Source organism: Melozone crissalis, unplaced genomic scaffold, assembly GCF_028551555.1.
Source record: "Melozone crissalis strain CALT ecotype California unplaced genomic scaffold, PUWL_Pcris_2 ptg000027l_1, whole genome shotgun sequence".
NCBI classification, from domain to species: domain Eukaryota; kingdom Metazoa; phylum Chordata; class Aves; order Passeriformes; family Passerellidae; genus Melozone; species Melozone crissalis.
The window spans coordinates 27609794-27632547 of record NW_026535805.1 but is presented as its reverse complement, the minus strand read 5'-3'; the positions used below and the strand labels follow the sequence as shown (position 1 = coordinate 27632547).

General features: G+C 36.7%; 1 protein-coding gene across 4 annotated transcripts in view; it reads right to left on the bottom strand.

Moving 5' to 3' along the window:
• The window catches only part of RYR2 (ryanodine receptor 2), a 381701-nt gene that overhangs the window by 220525 nt on the left and 138422 nt on the right, over positions 1-22754 (bottom strand). For all 4 annotated transcript variants that reach the window (XM_054280079.1, XM_054280080.1, XM_054280081.1 and 1 more), the window contains 3 exons: positions 8634-8708; positions 7797-7875; positions 6919-7031 (listed from right to left, as the gene is read on the bottom strand). In XM_054280079.1, the coding sequence (XP_054136054.1) occupies positions 6919-7031; positions 7797-7875; positions 8634-8708 (267 nt within the window). The remainder of the gene's footprint in view (positions 1-6918; positions 7032-7796; positions 7876-8633; positions 8709-22754) is intronic.

Genomic DNA, 22754 nt, shown 5'->3' with positions numbered 1-22754 from the left:
GGTCAAGTCACATCTAACACTCACCTCAGCTGCAGGTATCAATACTGAGCAACTCTGAGGTTTAAACCTCTAACAGAAAGAGGAGATGCAAGAGACAAAACTCCAGTACATAATATTCCCAGTAAGGGATGAGTAGTGACCACTTGAAAGTAAGCCTAGTATACAAGATCATCTACTCAGCAAATTCCACAGCAGATCCTGGTACAGAGTCTAATTCTTCAGGAGAATAATTGTACCAATACTCCAAATGCAATTCCCAGCTTGAAATTTCATTTTCAAAGTTGCTTCATACCACAGTTCTCCTGCTACATAATCCTGACACATCCATTGAACTTTTATCATCACTAAAATAGCATTCCATAAAAAACCAGCATGACTGTATACTTAGGAGATGTCCTAAAAATATACCAGTACCAAAACTTCTGCATTTTTGAATGCCTGTGACTTTTTTAAATTTAAGAAAATTATTTTTATGTTACCATTTATATGTCATTTTATTAAATTGAAAAACAAAGGTCAAAAAACAAATTCTAATATCGCAGTTCTCTACCTGTGGTTCACATGGGTAACTTGAAAACCCTTTTTCAGACATTTTGTTCTTATACTACTATAAAAATAATGACAGGAATTGTCAGCATACCCCATGTAAGTGCTGTGTGTTAATACAATGGGTTTCCTGGACAGTTGCTGGTGGTAGCTATCATCTAGCATAATTGGTCCAGGCCTCTACCACTCTCTTTTCCTTTCCAAATTTTTACCCTAATCTCACTAGAAATTCGTGTGAGGATGGTGAAGCACAGGCACAGGTTGTCCATAGAGGCTGGGGCTGGCCCACCCCTGGAAATGTTCAAGGCCAGGTTGAATGGGGCTGTGAGCAACCTGCTCTAGTGGAAAGTGAACCTGCCCACAGGAGGGAGGTTGGAACAAGATGATCTTCCAGGCTCTTTCCAATCCAAACATAGAATCTACAATTCTATGTCTCCCATTTAGCCAAACCAGCTTCCTGACTTGATTACAGGCCACATTATCACCCAGAATTAGGACCTCCTCCTACTTCAAGAAGTTCTCCTGAGACTTACAAAGTCTAAGCAGGGTCTTTTAGCTTTTTTTTTCTTGCTCAAGCTCTTCCTCACCACATCAGCCAACATTAGACTTCTTTCCGGAATCTCACAAGAATCTCAATCTCTCTCCTAACCTGCAATACTCTTTTCATTTCTTGACTTCTCTCTGGATCTTTGTCCAGCAGTTTGGTTCTCCCCAGAAAGCTCATTCCTCTGCAGATGTCTCTTGTCATCCTTCATTTCCATTTTCATTCCATTGGTTGTTCTCTCAATTCCCTCTGCCAAAACCACAGTTTTTCTATCCTTAATTTTGAGCACAACTTCAACCAGCAGGTGCCTACTCTTCCCTTGTCACCAGCTTCTTGTCCCAGACAATTTGGATAGTCCCTATCTACCTGCCTACCTTCAGTTGACAATCTTTTCAGCCACTCATCAAGTCCCACTCAGTTTCCCTCCTTCCCAATGCAGTCCCACTCCTGTCACTGATACATCACCTGCCTTTTGTTCCTTCTACTGTGTCACAGCTTCTTCCTCCACATATCTTAAATGACAGGAGATCACCAGCAGCACACACAACACTGAGTTCTCAGCTGTCAATACAGTGCCTGGCTTCATTCCTGCCTTGAACAATCCATTTCAAGGAATATCTGCTCCCACCAGGGTTGGCATGTATGTAATTATTCACTGTAGAGGGAGTTTAAACAGTTCATTAACACACAGGAGGTGCTAGCTTATGTAAAATAGACAAAGTCATCAGACTTCTACCTACTCAAAGACAATTTAAACATTCTTCCCTGGTCATGATCAAGCTCCAGTGTTTCAGGAGAACATTTCTTTACTAAGATGAACCAGGGAGAGTACTTGTTGCCTTTTCATTAATTTTCTTGGGTTTTTTGTTTTGGTGAGGGGGGGGAGTTTGTTTGTATGTTCATTTTGGTTCTTTGGGTTTCTCTTATAAGTTACCAAGCAGTACACAAGAAAATTACATCAACTTTCTTAATCATATGGCTTTGTTTTCTTTCCTGTCTTTGAGTTCAATAACATCTGATCTCTTCTGGATGAAATAAAAAAATTATCTCAGACTGATTATTGAAAGAAAAGGAAAAAACCAGTAATAGATGCTACTAATTCTAGTAAGTGACTTTTTACATCACATGTACTTGATTATAAACACTTGGAAGCAGGACTCCATAAGGCAGAGCAGCTGGACAACCTTAATTATTGCAAAGTCCTACCAGCCTCCACAATAACATTTCAAATCATTGTATAAAAACTTCTTGGGAACTGCATTATGATCAGTGTAACAGAGCAGCTCAACACTACCTTAGTTCCACTAATTTCAGGTTTGCTTATGCAGATTAAAATTACTCTTCACAAAACCCTCTTCTATATTTTTTCCACAAAGAGAAATGATGGAATTGTGAATTTGCACAGAAAAGAGTAAAGTCCAATACTGAGCTTCATACTTTCAGAAAAAAACGTGAAAGGGAAGAATAATTTTTTATGTTTCAAAAAACAAACCCTCACACACTGCTGATTCCTGATACTACTGCACCAAGAAGCAATACAGATACTTGGAAGCTGTTCCAAGCATATGATGACAAGAGAAATAAAACTAGGAGCTGAAAATAAACAATTTATTTGATGCAAAAGGATACAGAATTGGTGTCTTTGCAATATTTAGGAACGTGTCCTCCTTTCCAGGAGTAATGGTATATATCAACTCCACTTTTAAAATAATTCAATCTAATTTGGATGCTATTATTTTTGAAAGGGAGCTCTGCCATCAGTTCCCATAGTTTCTTGTTAGTTTTCAGTAGCCAAAAAAAAAGTTATTTCAATCAAATAAATGTCAAAGCTTGTTCACAGATCTGCATAATGCAGTTGCAGGTCAGCATTGCAGTCACTGAGACAGTAACTCAGTAACTAAATATAAACCACAGGGTATATACAACTGTTGTATTTTACTGAAATCTGTGCACTATAGATTCAAAGCTGGGGGGTTTCCCTCTTTCCTGATTTCTCAGCCAGAATAACACCAACCTGATGGATAATAATTTTCAGTTTTTTCTTCATTTATGCATTTTGTATTTCAGCTTCGTGTCTAAGGAATTTTTCTTGAATTATGTTTAAAAGCTATTTAGAGACTTCATGAATTTGAAAGAAATTGCTACTAATTGAACTTCTAAGTTATTCAAAATCGGCAATATTGAAAGCAATCAGGATATGAGTTAACAAGAGGCATAGGCAAAGCTTAGTGCTGAGATAGATACTAATATGTACAACCTGGGGAAACATGCTGGACATATCACATCTGTTCTTTGTCAGGCTGTACTGCCGCAAGAAAGGAAACAGCAACTCTGGCTTAAGCTTAAATGGTGGCAATATTTATAGCAGAACATCTTTTTGCTCTATGCTAACAGAGTTCAGCAGAGCCAAGTTCTCCCTCTGAAGTATTTGGCAATAGCACAGCTCAGACATTATATAATGCCACAAGCACTTACGTAAGTGCTTCTCCTCAGAAATGCTACACAGCATAATAAGGATCCAAAATCCCATTGTCTAGGTAGATAATGAGAGTCAGAGAAAGTGAATGGCTTGCCCTGGGACATTGCTGTGAGTCAAAATCCACCTCTCCAGACCTTTAGCTTATAATTTTAACACTGATCTTCCTATCAGTTTAGTACTTGGTTGGTGTAAATAGAAAGAAAACTCTTTGGGGAAAAAACAGAGCCAATTGTCTCAAAATATTTTATTTTGTGGAAAGAGGAGAAGGGGTTCTCCAACAAAGTCCCGATATTTTCCTAATACTTAAGAGTGTTGCCAACCAAATGAGGTCTAAACAAAAATCTACTGATTACACTGAGATCATAAAGTGTCAATGTTAAATTAATTAAGCTAAAGCCAGACAACTGGAAGATGAACTTTGGAAACTGACATAGTTCTTCTCTCCTCTTGCATTATACAAATTCAACTAAGAGCTGACTACATTTTGAAAAAGCCATGCCCTGTGAATGAACTCTTTTCATCTGTTATTTTTACATGCACATCTTTGCCCCAGGATGGTTAACCTATTTGAATTCATTCAGAAAGAATCAGCAAATTACTTGAAAACATAGAGGAACACTGCAATATACAAAGGTGACATCCCAGTCCTATTCCTAACAGCATATTTACATAAAACATTTGATGGTGAACTTACATTTTCCTAAGATGTTAATTGTAGAGTATGCAACATACATAAACCCAGCCCTCAGCATCCTGATGGACATCATTTTCTGTCAAGGAATCCATATGAGGAGTTCCACTCCCTTAGAAAAAGCACTCCTCAACTGGATTCAACAGAGCTTATTTGGTTTCACTATTGGAGCACATCCACAAAAATAACTTCATCTCTCTACAGTCCTAGCTTTTGTAAAAGATATCAGTTGCTACATTCTTCTAAGAATTGCACAAAATAGCAGCTACAACATGACACTGCACTCAACATGTAAACAATGAATTACAAATATTTTCAAACTTATATCCTTTGAAGTTATTTTGGAAACAGCCAAATGGATTAAGACAAACAGTTTAAGACAGAGAGAGAGGTTTCATGAAAAATATTGGTAACTAAGTGATTATTCCTTATCGACTATTTCAATTTTCATAAAAACTTCACTGCTCTATTGCCAGTGCTAATATAAGTACTCAACAGGTAGCAAAGCCACAAATATTTTTTTGATTGTGGAGCTAAATAGTTTTCCAGCTCTGAATCTAGTTTGAAAAAATCTGATCATAAAAATGTGTGAGTGCATGTTAGAGCAAAATTAATTTGCTGAATCCTTGCTCCATCTTACTGTCATACCAGAGCTAGATAACTGAAATAGGCTTAATAACTATCCATTAAAATCTAGCTCTAAAACGCTCTAAGAATGTAATACAGTGTTATTTCTCTCTGCACTGAAAATATTATTTATTTTTAGTATATTGATATTTTGGATGGAACACACAGTAAATGCATTAACTCCACATCTTAAGGAAAATTAGTCTCTGCAGACAGAATTGTGCTTCTTGATGTATAAAAGTACATGTGACAGCCTTGAGAATCAACAGCTGAGGCACAAACCCTAAATAATAGGCTGAGCTGAATATTACTAATTAGAGGCCAGGACGTGCCTACACAGAGACACAATCTGTACCAAAATTCAACTTGAGCAACTCAATTCAGCAATTCAAAGAAATCCAATGTCTTTGAATAAAACCTTTCCATTAATTGGATTTCTCAAAAATTCAGTCCATAAGAGGTTGTTTTTCACTACGTGTAGTTACAATTATCATAAAAGTAATTATTTAAAATAATTTTTAAATGCAAAGATGACGAGAAAGTTTTCAGAATATCTAATTACAAAAAAAAACTAATTAAATGAGCTATTGAGCTTCTAATTAGAAGTTACAATTATGTTCTAACAATTGTATTCTTATTTTCCTATGTGTTTCCAATAGAAAGGAGAATATTTTCAATTTTATACTTGATATCATATTAAACTATTCACTTTCTTCTTAAATACTTAAAAAAAAATAAAACTCATTTTAAAAAAGCTAATAATAGAGAATAGACTTTAATGTTATATGCACATCTCATAGAATCATAGAATACCCAGAGTTGGAAGGGACCCTCAAGGATCATCGAGTCCAACTTCCTGCCCTGCACAGCACCATCCCCAAGAATCACATCTGCACTCAAAAGTGATGTCCAAACTCTGTCAGGCTTAGTGCTGTGACCACTTCCCTGAGGAGCCTGCCCCAGTGCCCAACCACTCTCTGATAAAAAACCCTTTTCTAATATCCCACCTAAACCTCCCCTGACTCAGCTTCAGGCCATTCCCATGGGTCCTGTCACCACAGAGCAGAGATCAGTGCCTGCCCCTCCTCCTCCCCTCCTGAGGAAGCTGTAATTACAATGAGGTTTCCCCTCAGACTACCCCAGGCTGAACAGACCAAGTGACTTCAGCTGCTCCTCAAATGCCTTCCCTAAAGGCCCTTCAACATCTTCATTGCCCTCGTAGATGTGAGACAGATTTTTGACAAACTCAAAACGCATCTTCAATAAAGAATCTTTTTTTAAGTTGTTGGGCCAAATCACTGGGGCTGATTTTTCAGAAGCTTTCAGCAAAATTATTTTCTTCTTATTTTCACCTCCTTTTTGCCATAAAGAGGAGTTCAGGTGTTTGCAACACCAAGAATAAAAAGGAAATACATCTTAAAGTGTTGACCTGCTTCGTTACAGAACAAATGGGAGATCCATTTCTGAAGAAGAAAGCTGTGTAAACCAGTGATAGCAGCTAGCACAATAACTTGTAAAATATTTCAATTATATTTAATTATTGAGTATTTCAATTATATTTCATTTGACATGTCAGCTCTATATATTACAGTGTACATTATTTCATGAACCTTCTAAGCCCACAAATCCAATGTACCAACATTAGGTATTCCAAAATTTTGAACAAAGTTTTAAAATATATGATAGTGTTGTTAACCTATGAACACTCACACGGATTCTACACATCTCAATCATGAAATTTGGAAATTATTTCTTTTTTCTGTAATCACTTATTTTCATCTAAGCAAATTTTTTAACTCCTATTCCACCACTGAAATGAAAAAAAATTAGATTAGCCATATATCACACTTTCCAGACCTTCAGTATGTTGTTTTGCAAAATATTATTTAAGAAAACAGTTTAAGAACCGAAAGTTTTACATTTAGGAGGTGGAAATGTATGCCAGATTTTACTGTAAAACTTTCATTAACTGTTTTTTTTTTTTTTTTTCCTGTAGAAGAACCACTGTACAAATAATTTTATACAACTTACCAAATATCTTTCTGAAGAGACACTGACTAAAATCAGATCATCTCCAACTCGCACTTTTTCTCCTTCTGATCGTTGCTTGGAAGCGGGATGTATAGTCCACCAGCAAGCCTCACCTAATGTCAGCATTGAGTACCAGCAAAGAATGAAACAAGAAAGAGCGAGCCCAATGTTACTGATGCTACTGTCACACTTGTTTCAGTCTTAAAAGTTCCGATCCAGTTTTCACTAAACCAAGTGTCCACGTGTTTTCCATAACTAGTATCATTCCTGCATCACCTTGTTGGAAACTCAGCTCTAAATAATACACATAAGCAAAAGAGTAACTGGAACAGTGACTCCAGAGTTGAATAAGGTGATGGCTGTCTGTGCTCTCTAGGCAACCTGGTCCAGGCCACTTTTGCTAAACAATTCCCTGTCACCTTCATTACAGAGTCTGGAAAAGACATTGAAGAATATTTTACTGAGAATCTGGACAAAGAAATAGAGCAACCCATAACTAAGGGCAATGAAAATAAGCATTTACATACCGCTTAAAATAATATTTCAAAGATCACATTAATCCAAATTTAAATATGTTCTTCAACTTTTACTGACTGTTAGTGCCTCTAACCCCCCAGAACATGTGCAAATACTGAAATCACGAATTCTGTTCCCACGATAAATCTTGTTTTCAGATGGGCTTCTTTAACTAAAACCATGCTATTCAGAAAAGAACTCAGATCTGTGAACTGTTAAATTGTTGCAGCTGTTATTTTTACTACTCCTATCTAAAGCAAAGCTTTAAAAACCAAGCAAATAATCTCATTAAGCAATTCTTAGACTTTTATTTTTAGACTGACCGCATTCTTCATTATATAGTCTTTTAAACTAGTGGTTACCTGTTGTGTCCTCTTGCAATCCTACATCAAATGCCAGTTTATCCATTGATGATCGAGATGTAGAGAGACAGCATAGGTACTACCAAAAGAAAAAAGCATTATAAAAAAATACATTACTTGCTCTGCTCACTTCTAATAATATAAAAAGCCATCAACCACTAACACATGACTACATATTCTTAGATTATCCCCATTAGTTATTACCAAGAACATGTATGCCTGATAAACTGAAGTGCACTCAAGGAGTCTTGACAAAAATGTGTATTCTAAAATAACCTCTCAGTCTACCCAGGTTATCTTTTCACTGAGATGGGAATACTAAGAGTGGAAAAAATGTAGTTAGTTGCATCAGATTTCAGTTCCATGGAGCCTCACTTTTAGGATGGGAGTTTGGAACCTGTATAATTCATCAGGGAATTTCCAACTAAGACTTCTGTTCAAAATACATGTAAGAAGAAATCTCCTTTTTCACTCAGTCTCTAACATGATCAGATTGACAGCAAGGTGCCAGCTGTAGATTCAGTCACAGCTTATGTAATATGGAAAATCCAAGAGGAAAGAAATGAAAAGTAACCAACTCAGACTGACAAACGGGGGGGATTCAGCACTAGGGGAGCCAGACTTGGTTTTGGCACTTAGCCAGATACAACCAGCTTGGTTTTGTATTTCTAAGAACCTACCCTTCATAAAGGTTTCTAGGAACCACAGTAAAATGCCTCTGATGTGAGTAATTCTCCAGATATCAGTAAATGGTGATATTCTGGGCACTTTCAAACAAAACTTTCATACAAAAAAGAAATCACTGCTGCTCCCAGCTGATGTAACACAGTTACATACCATGCCGCTGTAGGAATGGCGCAGCAAGATTGCATGCCCATAGAGCAGGGTTCGATGTCCACCACCTTGTGCAGACTGAAAGGCAAAGAGAAATTATATATATTAGTATGTTTTAATAAAATGGAGCCTTTTGAGAAAGAAAGAAAGATGAGAGAATACTGTGTACTTTGAGCCATCACTTGTTTGGTAAAAAACATGTTCTAGGATCTCAAATCCTTTTTCCTTGTGCTGAAAGGAGTTCAGCTTAGAGGCTAAACTGCCCCTAAGAGCAGCTTTGACATGTGTCATGCTACCCTCTACAAACTCATCTATTGTTAAATGTCTTCACATTCACCCATTTTTCCTAAAAATTCTATCCTTCCAAGATGGATGGTATGCAGAGGGAGATTTTTTAATATTCTCCTTATTTTACCAGAGAGTAATGTGGTCCTCAGCCACAGTGAAGACAATCAACCTGCAAATTGCTTTGCCCCACACTGCTTTAATACTATCAGAGAGAATTCTTTAACTGCTAGGATAGGTAAATCTTCAAAGACATCCAAGCTAACTCAACAGTACTTGGAGGTTCTGAAAAATCAGAAATCACATCCAAGTAATTCTTCCTCTTGAGAAACAGCATAAATCTTGAGTAAAAGAAAATTAAAGTGATAACATTCACTTTTATTCCAAGAAACTACAAGCATTTCCCCCCAGTATTTTTACTACAGTTTCTATTAATCAATAATCAGTTTAATCACTCATGAAAGAATAAATAAATCTTGTTAAGGCATGAGTAAGCCTCAATTTCTCCTGAAGATTTATGTATTCTGTATGTTGAAATGCAGATGACTAGCACTGGACAGCAGCAGAGACTGTCTTCAAGACACTGTCAAGAGCTTAAGTTTGTACTTTCTGACAGAACAACTCACATAACATTATGCACAGCACACTCTCTAAGAAGCAGTGATAAGTAAATATTTTATGAGTCTACAGACGTGACAGCTCCATAAGCAGCATTACTCTTTCATATAGGAATCCTATATTTAATTTTAAGGAGTTTAATTTCTTATGGCATTTATACTCTTTCTTTTACCATAGAATACTGATCTTCTGTTTGACTGGAACATCAGATTCATCACAAAATAAATCTAAAAATAATCATGCTGTCTTACATCTCTGGCAGCTACACTTCAGTGCTTAAGATCAATTTAACTGAATGACTATGATAGCAACACACAATTATTTCCTTTCCATGTTTATTTGTTGTCCTTCTTTATCTTTTATGAGTTAGCATTTATTGAACTTTGAATTACTTGGTCAAGGAAAAAAAACAAGAGGAGTAGGTGGTGAAGCACCAAGCACTTCAAAGGTAATAATTTTAGCATTTTTAAGAAATTGCCAAGAGTTTCTGGCTTTCATATTTATTAAGAAAAGAGCAGCTTGATGGACACAAGGTATATTTTGACTGTCAACAAACTGCATAGCAGCCAAAATGCAGGGAGGCACATTGAAAAATCTCTTTGGAAGACTGAATGAATTTTTACTAAGAAATAGTCAAAGTCATGGAGCTTGTCACAGGCACAGTCTTAACAATAAGATATGAAAACTTAACTCTGAACTACCATTAGCACCACCACTTTTTCCAAAGGCACAAGGAAAGAACAAGGCGTTTGATAATGTAAGGCCCACTGTGCCAAAGATGAGCACTGAATGTCTGCTACTCATCACGCTATGGAAGAGAGAAAAAAACTGCTGTGAACACACTGCTCTACCAGCATTTCAGATTTACCTGCAAACTTTATCAACAGCACACATAGGTACCCAACTAACAAAGTCAGTAATACAAACAAAATGTCAAAATTTCACCAGTATTTTTATCAAAAGTATTCTATTTTATTATCCCATAAATTAGATATCTAACATAAAGATTTGCCTGTTGCACAAAAGCTGAGAACAGCATAACCCACAAAATCACAGCAATATTAGCTTGCCCTTACTATGGCTATATTGATTTGTCTGTCTAGCACCTACTTTGTTAAATTCTCACTTGTAGCTGAAAAGAAGAAAGGTAGGTTCTAAAAAATACAATCACTATTGTGAAATATGGAGGATTTTCCAATCCTCTTTTTTCCAAGAGGATTAAACAATTCTTTTTAATTAGTGTTACTTTGTCTATTAGAAGAATGCAACCAAGTCTGCAATTTGTTTCTTAAATGTAAAAAACATTTACAGCATTTTTCACTTAAGGGTTTCTGAGAGGCAATCATAATCAAACCATTCTTTTGGAGACAAAGGGAAAAGATGAAACAGAAAAATACAGAAAAGGACAGAAAGCAAGGGTGGCTCTCTGAAACTGCCTTCCATTTTGGAGCTTGTCTTCCAGGACATGTACATACCTGTAAGTTCATTTCCTATTTTAACAGCTTATTTCATAACTACATACATTTATCTTCATGCCCGAAACTGCACAGCAAGTAGCTGTTGGACCATGATTGCCTACTGAAATACTCTTTGATTTTTAAAATGATCCATTTCATTTCCAGGAGAAAACTTTTAAATTTTCCACATTAAAAAAAATAAAATTAACAACTGGACTTCTCTGGCAAAGATGCAACATTCAAGATGATATCTGACACTAAAGTTTTATCAAATTTATTGTAATATTGCAATAATACCATTTCAGAAGACCCTGCAAGTAAGAATACTTGGAAGCCACAATGCTGACTAATTCAATCCATAATGCCCACAGATTTTTGCACAGATGTATGAATGGCATTATAATGCAAGGCAGTTGCTAACAACCACATTATTTATCATGAGTCTTATTTTCTTTATGTTTAAAGTTTCCAATTTTCAGAGTAATTTCCAAGTTGAACAATACATTCATAGTTATTCCCTGAATAAAACCAAGCTGAACAAAAATACATTTGTTTTCAAAGAATAACTTATCCATTGAATTACTACAAGCTGTGCCATTCAGGAGCGTCAATTATATTAACGCAAAACTCTTCATATTTTATTCCCCAAGAATGTGGGGTATACAAAAATACCTAAAACTTTTCAGAACTGGCAAACACTAAAGATAATTTCAGATTGAAGGTATACGGGACTGACAAATTCACACTGCTTGTGAAAACTTAATGTAAACTGCCCATCTCTAGTGCAATATTTCTGCAGCTGGAATAAAAGATTCATTTGGAGTCATCTCATTACCCAGAAGTCATTTCTAAAGAAAAGGCAATTTAGAACAGAACAACAAGAATTAGAGCTGAATAAATTAGCATTCAAAAAAACATAAACAGCTTTCAAATTCAATACATTGGAAGACCAGGCTATGACAGATTATTAAGATCTGAGCTGTTTAATTTGATGAAAAGAGTTATTGTAAACCAAAATCAAAAATAATAAGCTAAAATTTGGAAACATATTTTCCATGTTTTCTTAATAGAAAGATGATTAAAATGCCAAAAAGCACTCAAAACCTACAACCTAAAAGCTATGTAGTAAAATGTGGAAATATAGAAAAAAAAAAGCGATCAATTTTACCACAAATACCAACCCAATATGGAGTAAGATATGTTATGCCTGATTCAACCACCCCTTTGTAGCAGTACAACTTTGCACATACATGACTGTCACAGGCACAGACATGTAATCCATCACCTCACAGACCAAAAGACTCACACAACAGCACCTGCACTGCTGTGGTGGCTGCACTGCTGCACTCCTGGACATACGTGAGAAGCTGCAGGAAATTAAATCATGGTCACATGAATACATGTTTTAAAACCATTTGTGCTTTTGGGAATCTCACTATGAGACCTTCTATAGCATGGTGAATAACCTTGTGGAATCCATGATTCTGAGTCACCCATTGCCCTTCCATTTTTTTTATACTAACAGCCTTATTTCTACTAGACAAAAACTTCCCTTAGACCAGTGAGAACTCTACTGCAAGCAAATGCTGATTTTTTTAGCTGAATTTTCTTCACAGGTCTGCACAATCTTCAAATGTGTGAGAAAAGAGGAAAAAGCTCTGATCTTCAGGGAGGTACCAGAGAGAGAATCATGTGAAAGCATTTAGAAGTATTTAAATAAGAAAGTTATTTCAATGTTTTGTATATGTAAAGAAAAAGCTTCTAAAAATGTTATTATTCAGAAATAAAATGCTTAAGAAAGCCTGACAGCAGTTGCATTTAACACATGACTATTCAAACAAGTCTAGTCACCCACAAAAGCAATTTAAAAATACTGAATGTGTCACATAGGAACTGATTCACACTCCAGAAACATTCATACAAAATAACATAGCAAGTTTTTTAAGAAGAATGTAAAGGCTTTTCCTGGTTCATTCCATGAGAGGTCCATATTACTAGAATGGAGTTACTGATGTGCTATATGGAAAATGACAGTACAAAGACTAAAGTGTAAGGAAAAATAGCTTTGATAGACTTCAAAAATATTTTTGTAAAAATCAAATGAAACAATGAACTACATCAGTAAATCCTTCAAAACTGCAGTCCATACAACTTACAGTTGTGGTATAGCATGACTTAACCACAATCAGCTGTACAGCCTTGTATTTCCTCTGTGCCCCAGATCCAGCCCTAACAGGCTAGATGGAACTTATGACCAATCAATATTGCTTTTAATGGGTTTCTAAAAAAATACTACACAACTGCTTTCATGGCGCTGAATATGGTAAAGTGGCAGTATAATAAAAAGAAGCAAGATGTGCCCCATTTTTCTTCACAAGTGTTTTTCAATGCAACTACTGTAAGACACCATTAGAAGGTTCAAATATGACTACTAGCAGTTGTTTCATATGTACATTGGAATGAAACAACGTCCTTTAAAGGTCTGACTACTCACACTTCATTAAAATGGAACACATTGGCACTGGCCATCTTGAAGTTAGATGCTGGAGACAACAGCATGTTAAACATGTGACACCAATACTTCCATAGAAAAACTTGCACTTATGAATACAAAAGGCATCATGCTCTCCGTCACAAGGGTGTTCCAAGTGTCATGAAGTTCAGGAGCTTATACTGTTAGAAAACTACAAAGTTATTATAAAAATACTTCTATTTCTAAATCTAGAAACTTGAGACTAAATGCATAAACAGAAGTATAGAATTAAATACAGAATAACCTATAGTTACTTGTTTTGAACCCTTTTAAATGTAAACCTACCACAAGTACAGAAATAAACCAAGCAGGATATTGCACCCACCGCTGATGGAAATGCTAAAAAATTATATTTATCTAAACAAGGACATGTTTTTCCAAGTGACAAAATCTTTTCCAAGTCCCTTCTCCAGGACCCACATTGCAGCTGTGAATGTTTTTCATTCAAGAGAATTTATTACATTCTGAAATTCTGTGTTTGATCCATTAGAAAGAAACCAAATGTGGTCAAACCTGGGTCTGACCACATTTACTGGCATGAAAAAAAGCAACTACCATGCATTCTGAGCAAAAGTGTATTTAGGCTCTGGTGCTCCCAGTCTGAAACAACCTGTGTCAAGATCAGAGATGTAAGGCTGTTGACATCAATGCTTTTATCAAGATGCTGAAGAAAGCTTTTAAAACCAGCAGGCTAATATAAGTATTTATTGTGAGCTAGTTACCGGGGGGGAAAAAAAAAAAAAAACAAAAAAAAACACAAGCCAAAAAAAAACAGTGACTGCACAAGAAACATGTGTTTTGTTTATATAAAATTCTTTGCAACTTCCTTCATTTAAGCAAATTAAAGCTTTCTACTTAAGCAAACTGCAAGACAAAACAAAAATTATTGAAAGGATGTGGAATACACGTAAATCTTGAAAATTTTGAATCCTTACTTAGAAGAAGGAAAACCCCAGATGGCAGAATTAGTCATGAAGTGAAAGGAATCAAGAAATTAATAAAGGGACCTGGGAGGAATAGGAGGGAACAATGTCCCACAGTTTAAAACCATCCCATCGTGATTCTATACATAAATACTTGCACGACACTACAATCATTTCTGTAGAGGAAATGATTCTCAAAATATTTCCATAGCAATGTAATATCCATTCACCTATTGATTTCATTATTAATGTGCAATTTCTCAACCTGTTTTAGACCAATGTTGATGGAGGCCAGTATTTATCTAAAATCAGCAATGATGCAGTGCTACAAGCTGCCTAGAATAGGAGGCCACAACAGTAAGTGCTCAACAGGACCTCTTGCTCCCCACAAGTACATACTGTCTAAACTCTTTCACTCTGAACACAGCTTCAGATGACTAATGAGAGCTTCTTTCTGATACCAAGCAACAGCCAGCTGGAAAACACAGGAAGGCTTGTTCTCTTAATACCACTATGATCAATTACATGGAAAGCTGGAAATGAAAAGCTAAAACAATTTTTTATATGGTGGGTTGACTTTGGCTAGATGCCAGGTGCCCCCTAAGCTGCTTTATCACTTCCTCATCTCAGCTGGACAGGGGAGAAAAAGTAAGATGGCAAACAGGAGAGATAAAGCAGTTTACTAAAGCAGAAGTGAGAAGTCATGCATGCATACAAGTAAAGGAAAAAAACAAAAAGCTTTTATTTGCTACTCCACATCATCAGGAAATGTCTGGACACTTCCCCAGAAGCAGGGCTTCAGCATGCTTCATGGTTGCTCCAGAAGCCAAATGCTGGAAACAACAAATGCCTACACTTTCTCCTTTTCATAGCTTTTATAAATGAGCTGGCATCATGCAGTATGGAATATTCCATTGGTAAATTTAGGTCTAGTGTTCTAGGTGCGTCCTATCCCAAGATCTTTCTGACATCAGCCCACAGATGAGAAGTGGAATGTTGGAGAGACAGTGCTGATGCTGTGCCAGTGCTGCTCAGCAATAGCCAAAACACTGGTGTGTTATCGACACCAATGCAAAGCACAGCACTGTGAGGGCTGCTGTGGGGAAAACAAACTCCATCTCAGCCAGACCTAATACATTTGATGACAAAACACTCAGACTTATGTCACTGAAGACAACTAAATAGCCAGCGGATAGAAAAAAGGTTCTTTTGGTCAGTAATTCAGCCCACCTAAAATCTGAGCATTCTGCTGGTGAATACACAGAGAGCTGAGGATATCCATGACTCTAAGTCTGGCATTTCAGTTTTGCCAGTTGAGTGCCAAGCAGAGTCCAGAAAACCCAAGCAGTGATGAAAACAGAGTGTGTGGAAACAGGCTGAATCACTGCAGAACTTGAGAAGTAACCCTGAAACAGAGCTAGAAGGCTTGCAAGACAAGATTAGTCAGGCAAAACTAAACAACTGATGCTTGGAATACTAACACTGGGAAATTAAATCTCAAGCAACATCAGAGAACTTGAAAATGCTGCAAGCAGTAAAGACTACAAAGCTACAGAGACTAAGCCAAGAAGATCTACATCTTCTTCTTGCTCATAGAAGTATACATTTTTATTTTAAAATCTTGATACAAAGCAGAAAGAATTGCCTCTCCAAAGTTACAGCATCCAGGCCCAGAACCCTTGAATTCTTCTATGGAAGATAACAACAATCCTAACCCTTTTGCAATCACTGTGCTCTTGGGTAGCTGTTTCCAGTGGTTGGCACCAAACAACTAGAATTTAGTTGCTTAAAATTTAAAGATACAAAGTAAATCAGTTCACTGACATGAGGCATTGAGCTAATATTCCCTCACTCTGCTCCTATCACAGAAGAGCAATATCAAAGGGTGAATTCAAACAGTCTAAAAGACCTTTCTTAGTCTCACTGTAGCCTACACACCACATTACATGAGAACAAACAGGAAGCTGAACCTCTCAAGACATTATATATGCTATACATATTCATGTCTTTATACTTTACTCTTAAACCACTATAGACTTTCTGTGAAATTCACTATCAAACAGAAAATGCTGCAAAAATTCAGTCATTGAGAGTAGTATGATTGATGACTGCTGATACCTACACCCAGATAATGATGGCCACTGTGACAAGCAAAAAAAAGTAAGAAAAAGAGCAAAAAAAAAGTAACAAAACAAATTTCTTTTACTAACTTGATCAGCAGTTACCTCTGATTTTGTGGCAGGCCAAAAAACCAAAAAAAACTAGAAAAAAGACTTCAGCTAAACTATAGGTTTCCTAAAAATGGCTTAAATTTAAAACTGCATCACAACATGTAATTTTGTTCTATATAAATATCACATAAAAATCTGAATTAGAATAAATCAGCTGGCCAAAAAAACCCCATAAGCATGTCTTATTCACAGAACACAGAAATATTTGGCTATCTACATTAAAAAGCCTGGAATAATTAGAAATTATGACAAATACTTGTGCCAGCACCATGCTAAGTGATCCCAATTTTGCTAATATTGACCTGGTGGAAGGCAGAATTAGAAACACTTCAAATATACTTCATTATTAATATTTTTGACACTACATTTATGTTATCACTTTCCTAGCAATGGGAAACATCACAACAATGAATAGCAGACACAGCAGTAAAAATTAATCAAAAGTAAATAATATTGATTGTCTGCTTCTAGATTTATATGTAAAACAAAGATTTATATTTATGGGTGAGGCAATACTTCCATTACAAATGCCTACTTTCAAGCACTTCCAGCGTTTTGGAAAAGAAACCACCCAGGAAGATAAAATTTATCGATTTCTCCTTTAGCCTAGTGAGGATTTCTCTTCCCCTATTCTCCTCCTCCCTATCTGCATAGAACATAGAAGAAATAATAAAAATCTTCCTGGTTATTTTAGAGCTAAATAAGCGGAGGAGGGAGGCATTTTTCACAGGTTAAGGATCGTGACTAAGCTTTTTCTGTTGTTGAACAGTACAAGGAATGTGAATCATCCTTGTCACTCGAGAAAGAAACTCACAGATAAAGAATACGACAGCCGAGTGGGAAGAAAAGATGGATCAGCAGAGGAATCATGCTAAGAAAACTCCTCTGACATCATTAAATCCAGCCCTTAAAATAGAACTGCTTATCTAGCCGAGAATTGCTCACTTTTGGAGAGTGACAGTGAAGCAAGACTATACCATAGAAAAGAAAACTCTTAGGGGATGAAAATCAGTAAAGAAATCAGTTTATATGTTGAATTGGGAATAGACTGGTAATTAAAGTAGAAAATGGATAAGCAACACATTTTGGAGAAAACTGCAGGTAATTATTTAATGCTAGTTATTCAAAATGCTTGGAGGTTCGAGCGCTTTGTCATATTTTTAATGAGACAAAAAAAAAAAGGCAAAAAACAGCCCCAAGAAACAGAGCTGCCAGTGACAGCCCCATCCCAAAAATGGGCATCCAAATGGGCATCCCAAGTGCCCAACCATCCCACAGGTGAGACACGAAACCATCCGAACAGCATTATTGTGACAGAAGAAACAATGTGCTGTCCCTGCTTTCCTAAATGTTTTACTGTAACTTCTTTTATTTATTCATCGTGTCAAGATTTTGTATTTACCATGTAATGCTACACTTTCACTGAAAGGATTGGTATGAAGTGAAAATTAGAGAAAGCAGACAAAAGTCCTTTCTCCACAGTCTGCCTTTGGTCCTTCACAATCATAACCCCGAAACAAACCAGAGTCATCGTGGTTTCTAAATTCAATTTTTTTTTTAATTCAGTATGTTTTAGGTTCAAGAAGGTGAGTTTGATGTTGTTGTTAAAAATTAATAAATAGAATTAATTAAATTGTAGGAATACATAGGAAGTATAATACCAAATGTTTAACTTCCTTACCTTCATCATAAATTTCTGTAGATCCATGAGAAGGGGAAAAAAAAGAGAAAATGTGAAATGAACATTTGCTTTCAGGTGCATAAAAATGGGATTTGTTTCCCCTGAAAAAGTGAGTGGGATACACTCACTAGAAACCACATTTAAAAGGAACATTTATCATTGCAATTAACATAATTATAGCTCATGCTAGAAAGCAAAACAGCTACTCTGAACAAGACTTCATCCTTTTTTTGTTGTCGCAATAGTTTTCTCAGATTTTTCTTAACTTGAAATAATATAGCACATGAGACTCCTATTGCTTAAAGATTAAACACAGTACAAGCAAAACAGGAGCCATGCCTGATCATCTTAAACAACTTGTTCTGATGAGTTTCTAAAAAGTACAATGTGAGTTGTTAAATCCTGAACTCAAAGTGCACTGCTGAAGAGCAACACCATTATTGTAGTAACATATTGTATGCAAATGCAAAATAAATTAAGAAAATTTTAACACTAGTAAGACTTCATGCACCGGTTTAAAAAAATTAAGTGCCACATGGCTGATGCTAGAAGATTACGGAAATTTTTAGGTAAATTTTCATTAAGGTTGCTTAAGAATAAAAGGAAATTGATGTGTTACATGCAGTGATTTTCTTTTCTTTGTCAGAGATTTATGGCCACCTTTTCCCTTTTGACCTCATCAGTTCATGTTCTGATATCACAAAGGTTGAAACTGAGGACTGAAGTTTGTCTCTATCCCAAATGAAAAGATATTCTAGCTGGAGAGCTTCCAAGCAAGGCTGGCTGCTTTCATTTCGTATGTGCTTTTTTAAAGAGAAGTATCTGTTCTCAAAGATGTACAAGATGTTCTAGCTAAAAGAAAAAAAAAAAAACCCTATAATCTAATAATCTTAAAATGTTCAAAGGCTTCTCTCCTTCTCTTCTTCTAGGGCTATTTGGTTGTTATCAGTATAGCTTTGTAGTTGTCACAGAAATTTGGCTGCTTTTACTGGGTGGTTCCAGAAACTAACCAGGAATCTTTGCTGAGCTTACTACAGTGGGATGTGTGTAAATTCATTACTACATAAACAATTTATGTGGATGATTAATTCAAATTAATCCTTTCCTATTTGTGAAAGTCTGTATTTGTCAATAGAGACTTTCACTTGCCAACATGCTGACAGTTTATCAAGGACATTAAATCTATCAAAAGACTTCAGTTTCTTCCACCTGCCATTCATATATAAAATTTTATTCTGTGAATTACACGACCCCATTTTTTTTCTCATATTACAAGTACAATAAACAACAGTCCTGTAAAATCTTCTGGTTCTCTTTTTGATAATTTATTTAAATGCTTAATTGTAATCTTTTAACTACCTTCAAATTAAAGTGAAGGTACATTAAATTAAAGTGAAGGTACAAACATTACCTCTCAGCTTGGGAAGAAAAAAAAAGGAGAGAAAGAAAAAAAAAAAAACAGCAGAAATTATGTACTTTATGTATGCAACAAGCTGTTACACAAGAAATGTTTTCAACTCATTCTCTGCAGAGGGCAGAACTTCCTGCTCCTTAACACTTGTTCTCTGTGTCTCAGGACAATTGTGCACATAAGTTTCTGGACTAACATTAGCAATTCAGAATGCATATATGAAAATTAAACAGATAGAACACACATATAATTACAAATTTCCAAAGTCATCCTAACTTCCTGTCCTGGTTTTGTCTGGGACTGTGTAAATTTTCTTCCTAGTGGCTGGCACAGTGCTGTGTTTTGAATTTAGGATGAGAACAGTGTCAGTAACACGCATATTCTAGCTGTTTCAAAGCAGTGTTTATAATAAGTCAAGGACTTTTCAGGTTCTTTTATCACCCTGCCAGGGAGTAGGAGAGCACAAGAAGCTGGGAGGAGATGTAGCCAGAACAGCAAACCCAAACTGGCCAAAGGGATATTCCACACCATATAGAGTCATGCTTTATATACAAAATGGGGAGAAAGTTGGCCTGGGGCCACTGCTCAGGAGCTGGCTGGGCTCAGGAGCTGGCTGGGCATCAGTTGGTGAGTGCTGAGCAATTGCATTGTGCATCACTTGCTTTGAATAGTCTAATTCTTTTTTCATTAAGATTATTATTATTTTGTTTTCTGTCCTATTAAGCTGTCCTTATCTCAACCCACAAACTTTGTGCTTTTTTCTCTCCGTTCTTGCCCTCATCCTATTGGTGGCTGGGGAGGCAGTGAGTTAGCAGTGCGGTGTTTAACTGCCTGCAGATTTAAACCCATCAGTCTTTCTGGAGCCCAAAATGGGGCACAAAGGATTGAGATAACAATAGATCTGACCAGAGAATGCTATAAAAATTATTTATAGCATTCATTTTATTAGTTTATTAGTCTCTGGTCACAATGTTGACTTACTTGCTCTCAGAGTCCATGGAAATGTAGAATGATAGAATGTTTAGGGGTAGAGGACCTTAAAAGATCATCTAGTCCAAACTCACACAATGAGCAGGGACATCTTCAACTAGAACAGGTGGCTCAGAGCTTCATCTAATCTCACCTTGAATGTTTCCAGGAATGGGGCATCCACCACCTCTTTGAGAAACCTGTTCCAGTGTCTCACCACTCTCATCATAAAAAACTTCTTTATATATAACATAGAATGACCCTTTTTCAGATTAAAACTATCACACCCATCCTATTAAAACCAACCTTGATAAAAAGGCCATCTTTCTTACAGCTGCTGTACATGTTCTCAAAGTTGAATTATGGAACATATCTTACTTGTGGTATATGTTCCTTGCCATGCTGTTTATCAGCTCTGGGGGCTGGATTAATGCTATTATTTTGTTGTATTTTGTAACACTGCATTAGGACAGGTTAAATTGAGGGTCGTGAGACTAACCTGGGGCTTGTACACAGCATTGCCACCACCTCTGTATTCCAGGAACCATCTATTAGAAATTATTAATAATTACATCTTTTATCTTTACTTCAAGGAGAGCCAATCTATGGGGGAAATACCTTCTTCCATCTTCCCCTTCTCCAGGCTAATTACAACACTACTAGAGAATTTTGAATATTCTCAGGATGTTCGAACCAGCATGTGCCTATTGCTAGAGCTCCTGAATGTGTTTCAGGTCTTGTTTAAGGTTAAACCACTATTTAAGAATACCACCCAGAGATCTGCACTGAGGCTGGATAGTGAGGAGTGGCAGGGTATGTGGGATAGAATACACAAGTGCCTAGGACAATGGTCACCTCCAACATTTTGCAATTACACCTCTGAACAAGTGCAGTATACTGAGAAACTAGTAAAATATTTGGAAAAGGTATTCTGTCATCCTGGTGATTCCAGAAAGACACAAATCACATACTTTACCCTGACTCAGGCCTACTGAGCCCTGTTCAACATTATTCAGTACCCTCAAGGGGCAGAGAAGGTCTCTGGATCTGATGGCAAAAGGACAGGCTCTGCAGCTACCACAGCCCTGGCACTGCAGCTGAACCAAACAACCAACACATGCCAGTGTCAGTCTTCTCAGTACACAAAAAGAAATATGGGAAGCAAAAGTGAGATCATTTAGTAAGGGATGAAAGAGCATCTTCTAAGAGGGAGCAGGAGGAAAAAATTAACAAGGCAGACTATCCCAAAGCAGGGCCACCACAAGAACAAGAGGAGGGAGAGAGGCAGACACTGATAAGGGAGAATAAAGAGCAAAAACTCACAAATGAGGTGCAGATCTCTTTCCCTGAATGAGCTGTGAGATGTGTGAAAAGACTTCAGCTGCTGTCTAGTGTCTAGCTAAGCCCATTGTCACCTTCCTGCTCCTATGTTGGGAAAAGGGGAGCAGCAGCCCAGAATTAGAGGGTCAGGAAGCAAAACAGCTGGGATTCCTTTCTTTGATAAACAAAGCGGTTGGAAAATGGGTACAAGTCCTTAGGTTCTGAAGGCAACTTCTGTAAGATGTGAAAGAAAGGTATCCCTTCAAGAAAGATATTATATGTCACCTAGGCAAGTGGACCACCACTGAGAAAGGTATCCACTACCTGAGTAATTACTGAGGAAATTAGCCATGCTGGAGGTGGATTAATTGGCTGGCCAACTCCAGTAAAATGAAGAAAATCTTTTTTCCTTTATCATGTCAGCTGTGGAAAAACTGGTCCAGCAGCACAGAGATCCAATCCCCACCTTATGGACCAGTAACTCAACTATTAGGAGTAAGCTTTCCTCTGCTCAAAAGAGAGGACACAGTGAGTACACACCACCCTGTAGTTTGACCTGAGTGACCACAAAGAGGAGAACTAAGGAGGAAAACCTGCCTCAGTCCTAGAGGCACAAATATGTGAGTTGCAAAGAAAAACAATCACAAATGGGGTACTTCCAGGAAAATTGCTGGTCCAGTTTCCTGTGGGAAATTC